At 43.2% G+C, this 4,868-nt stretch overlaps 1 protein-coding gene across 1 annotated transcript; it reads left to right on the top strand.

Annotated features, from left to right (window-relative positions):
• Positions 1-2,703: 2,703 nt before the first annotated feature.
• Positions 2,704-4,029, top strand: SF3B5 (splicing factor 3b subunit 5). The gene has a single exon (XM_032102116.1). The coding sequence runs from the start codon at positions 2,913-2,915 to the stop codon at positions 3,171-3,173; it is 261 nt and encodes an 86-aa protein (XP_031958007.1). The 5' UTR covers positions 2,704-2,912; the 3' UTR covers positions 3,174-4,029.
• The last annotated feature ends 839 nt before the right edge of the window (positions 4,030-4,868 follow it).

Here is a 4,868-nt window from a genome sequence, read left to right as displayed (position 1 = left end):
AGCATCCATTTTTGTATATTCTGATAATTATATTTATTGGTATTCAGTACAAAAACCTTGACATAACCCAAAATGTATCTTATTCAGGAATCCTTGTCACACGAGCATATTACCACTGAGCAATAATTCTCTCTCTCTATAGCTGCATCTGCTTTCCCCCACTCATTTAGTATTCCTAAACTTGAAATGAAAGTGCCCAAGTGCAGCCATTCATTTTGTATGGGCCTAACAAGAAAAACAAGGCCCAACAACAGATTTTATTTTTGTATAGAAGAAATGAAGAGAAAGTGAATACAATTGAATATAATTCTTCAAAGCTAGCAGATGGAACTTTTTATTTTTTGAGTGAAATTGAAGTTCAGTAATTACATGTAAATAATTGTCACTTGCTTGTCAGCTGGTAATTTTACTACCTATTTTTTCTTCCTAATATTGGTAAGCTTGTCTGGCAGTCTCAGAGGTTTTTGATCAAAGCCAATATAGAGTGGAGTTTTGGTGTGTTTTTCCAGAACTTTGGATGCTTGAATGCAGCATTTTAATCTGGCCCACTAACAAACATGCTGAAAATTTCAGATTTACGCTTCCCATTCAGGTTTGGAGGGGTTTTTTTGTTTTGTTTTGTTTAGGTTTGGTTTTGTTTGGTTGGTGTTTTATTGCACTTATTTCATTGGTTTTTTGTTTTGGTTGGCTGGGGGTTTTCTTCTCTCTCTTTTTTCCTTTTCTTTTTCTTTTCTTTTTTTTAAACTAGAACTCTTATACCTGTTTAATTTAATGCAGTTGCTGCTCCTAGAAACTGCAACATCTGCAAGAGATGGATAAGCTTCTGGGAATCTTTTCTGCTCCAAAGACTGATTATTTTAATCAATACATCTCCTGGTTTCCAAGAGGATACAAAACAGCTTCAAAACAGCTGTGAGGGCAGCCTTATGTGTTACTGTGTTGGCATGGAACATCTGTTAAAAGCTAGCATTATCCTTGCCATCCCACTCTTTAGAAAGATGCCATTTAAAAAAAGAAATGAAAGCTTTCTCATGTTGAGAATGTGTCTTTCTGTATACCAGCATACATAGAAACTCCTAAAGTGTCATGTTTGTTTATTTTTCCTCTCTTGGTCTCTCTGAAAGCAACCACAGAATGCAACTGCTGTATCCAGCTGTGTAATCTGCTTCCAGCTAAGTAAGCCTTGGTAGCAATGACTCAACAGATCCTCATAAAAATAACAGAAATAAAAATTTATAGTCCTCATTTAGCTCTTTGCACTGAAGGGTAAGGACACTTCAGAACATTGTTTTTACATTGCTTTATATGGCCTTGGTTTTATAAGACACTCACTTTCAAACAAGGGGCATAGAATCATCTGGGTTTTCACACAACATTTCTGTGGATTTCTTTTTGGCTACAGGGCATTTACAAGGACAGGAAGAAATAGCTCAGTGTCCTACTGAAAATTTTCTGGCAATGTGTCTTTCCTATTTTAAAACAAATTATTAAAAACACTACTATCATATGAAAGCATGAATCATTTAATGCATTTTAAACTTAACATTATGTAAGCTCTTGAACAGAGCTGAAAAAAACTTCCATTATGGTGGATAATAAAATTTATTTTAAGTTTGACTTTGACCAAAAGAAGATAGACAACACAAGTTATATTTTCTGTGGGTTTTATATGTGCTTATGGATTTAACATTCAGATAAAATAGTACTTGCACTGTCAAAAAATCATTTTCAACATTAATATTTAATTTTGACTTAACCCCCCTGATCCTGCTCAGCTCCACAGACTGCCTGGGAAATAGTAACTCAGAGCTCTTCACCTTACAAAGGAACAGGGATGGGACCTACAGGACTTTCCTCAGTTGTACGTAGCAGAAGTAACCTCACCAAGCTTCTTATTTTGGGAGGACCTGCAAATGCTGTGCCCTCTTCAGCCCTTCTCTACGTGGGTTTATATGAGAGTGACCACAGAAGGTGCTGTATTGCCCTCTCACCAAGCAAAGGGCTAACGAAAAGGGGTGTTGTGCTGCTCTAGGCACCTCCTGGGTGGTTTTGTGGTAGCTTTTTCTTTCTCCAGAGCCAGGCTTCCCATGTCACTTACTTGGGAAGCAACTCTGAGTTGCGGTTTATACAGAGACAGTGCCAGGAGCTGGGATTAAGCTGTGCCCTGAAGCGTGAGCCTCGCGGCTTTTCTTTCCTGTTTTCTGACACCTTCTGGCAGGAGAGACTTTCTGATGTTCCCCATGATCCACTACGTGGGTATTTCCTAGCCAGGTGGGACGGTGCATGTCCCTTGGATTCCAGGTGAATTGAGCAGTATCAAAGCTGTTCCTTTGCTTTACGAATTAACGGGGGCTCGAGGCTTTAGACCGAGGCTCAGTTGAGCATCTGGCTCAGTCTGAGTCGCAGCCCCGTACCCGTGCTCAGAATACGAGATCAGATCTGGAGCCAGCCCTCAACCCTCACGTACGTGCTTTGAAATAACTCTGTGTTACAGATGCCGGCCCGGCCTTGTAACTACCTCTTGTCTTACTATGGATTATCTAACTGACGTGACCGGACCGGGAGTAAATTATGTTATTACGATATCAATATTTAATCCTGCCGGGGCCCAGCCCCCGGCCGCGGCGGAGAGGAGACTACAACTCCCAGGAGGCCCTTCCCGGCGCGCTCCCGTCGGGCACCGCGGCAGGAAAGGCGGCGGGAAGCGCTGCTGCGCCCGCCGGAAAAGATCCCGGCGCCGAGACCTGTCCGCGTCTCCCAGGCCCTTCCGCGTCTCCCAGGCCCTTCCGCGTCTCCCAGGCCCTTCCTTCCGCGCCGCCCAGGCCCCTCCGCGCCGCCGAGACCCGACCCCAGCGCCCAGGCCCTTCCTCCCCGCCCGCCATCCCGCACTCCGCCCGCCCGCCCGCCGCGTCATGACGGACCGCTACACTATCCACAGCCAGCTGGAACACCTGCAGTCCAAGTACATCGGCACGGGGCACGCCGACACCACCAAGTGGGAGTGGCTGGTGAACCAGCACCGCGACTCGTACTGCTCCTACATGGGCCACTTCGACCTGCTCAACTACTTCGCCATCGCCGAGAACGAGAGCAAGGCGCGCGTCCGCTTCAACCTGATGGAGAAGATGCTGCAGCCCTGCGGGCCGCCCGCCGACAAGCCCGACGAGTCCTGACCTCCGTCCTCCTGGTCCCGGCCCTCTCTCCTGTGTGGTTCCCGCCAAGGACTGACCGGGAGAAGTCTCGCAAAATGCCTGCTTCTGGACTCTGACTGTGCGGTCGTTCGCATTTTCTCAAGTGGAAAATAATAAAGCTTACTGGGCATTCCTAATGTTTGGTTTTGTAGTCTCCTTGTAAGAGCTTTTTGTTCCCAAAGGAGTGCTGGTACTCGGTATTGAGCGTTTCGTTGCAACCATCCGAGGTGCGAGTCTCGGATACTCCCAGACAGCATTTTCCTGGCATGATGGATTGATGCTTGCTTGCAAAACTCAGTTTTTAGGGGAGAGAGGGGAAGTTTGTTGGTGCTCAAGGGGTTTGGTTTCTCGGTACCATTATTGTGTGTAATGGTTTCTGGTATAGCATAAGTCAGTTCCTCTAGTACTTTAAAACTCCAAATTGGTATTTCTTTAAACACCATTTTCTTGCTTCATCTTTCTTGTACTTTAGAATTTTTCAAACCTTGATTCTTTTTGATGCAACTTTGCTACATTTTTTCCCCCTAATGCTGTCTAGTAACCTAGCATTTTAATTTTTTCTGCATTACATCAAGCAAAGACATTAATACTGGGCTGGCCTCTGTTAATATGGAATAAGAATATAAGGGTTAGTCCCATTTAGAAGTAAAACGGTTTGACATGATGCAGTCTTAGATCAGATTGCATACTGAACTGATGTTGATTCAGATTTGTCTTTTAAAATAGGCATTCTGTTCACTTACAGTTAAAATAAATTTTGAGTTCCAATGGATGGAAAGGCCTCAGACCAAAACTGTGAGATATGTTGCTTGGAGAAATAAAATGCTCTCATTTCTGACATGTTTGTTTGTATTAACGTTGGAGGGGAAAGTGCAGTGTTTTTGTGGTCCTATTAAGACACTATGCAAGCTTATTGATTATTTTCTGAAATTGGTGATCTCTAGTCAGTACATCTGTGCTTTGAAGAATTTGAAGATGGCATTTTTCAAACTTTGTTGCACGTAATAAGATGAGGGCATGAGTGAAGTGGACTGAAAGAAATTTTACCTGCAAGTTTTGTGGGGAACTACTTCATTTTCCAATAAATAAGGCGAATACGTAGAAAACTGGTTTTCAATTTGCCTGCAAGCTGGTGCAGGTAATTTGAAGAGCATCTGTTCCTCACATACTGAGGAACATGGCTGAAAGTTTTTCCAGAAAAAGTTAAGTTCAAGTGCATAGGCACAGGTACACAAGGCAGTCTTGCAAAAATTGAACAAAATTTGCATGTAAATAAAGTAAGTTTCCTGTTCAGTTAAACAGTTCTTGTTAAAAGTCTGCTCTGTTCCCAAATCTTAGAAACTTGCCTTCCATAAGGCGTCTCCTGTGCTGGCAGCCAGTGGGCAGTTGGTGTGTGCAACAGGGAGCAAAGGAGCTTGAGCCTTAGTGCTGGGCCTTGGCAAGTGGAAAGGCTGGAGAGAGGATAACAGGTGCTTTTGTAATGGTTTGCAAACTGAACTTGCAATGTTTTGTGAAGTCTTGAATCTCCTACAGTAAGGAGAAACAGAAGCCATGCAATTTAATCACTCCTGCATAAATTAGAACTTAAAACTATTTCACAGGAGATTTCTCTTAGGATAAACTAGCAATTAGCTCTATCTGTGGAGATTCATTTTAAAATGTGAGCAACAAATATGT

This window comes from Corvus moneduloides, chromosome 3 (genome assembly GCF_009650955.1).
Source record: "Corvus moneduloides isolate bCorMon1 chromosome 3, bCorMon1.pri, whole genome shotgun sequence".
Taxonomy (NCBI): Eukaryota; Metazoa; Chordata; class Aves; order Passeriformes; family Corvidae; genus Corvus; species Corvus moneduloides.
The sequence above is the reverse complement of the archived record's forward strand: the minus strand, read 5'-3'. Positions and strand labels throughout refer to the sequence as shown.

Bases quoted from the DNA above. Each gene is read 5' to 3' on its own strand.
- SF3B5 (XM_032102116.1), top strand. From the start codon at position 2,913: ATGACGGACCGCTACACTATCCACAGCCAGCTGGAACACCTGCAGTCC.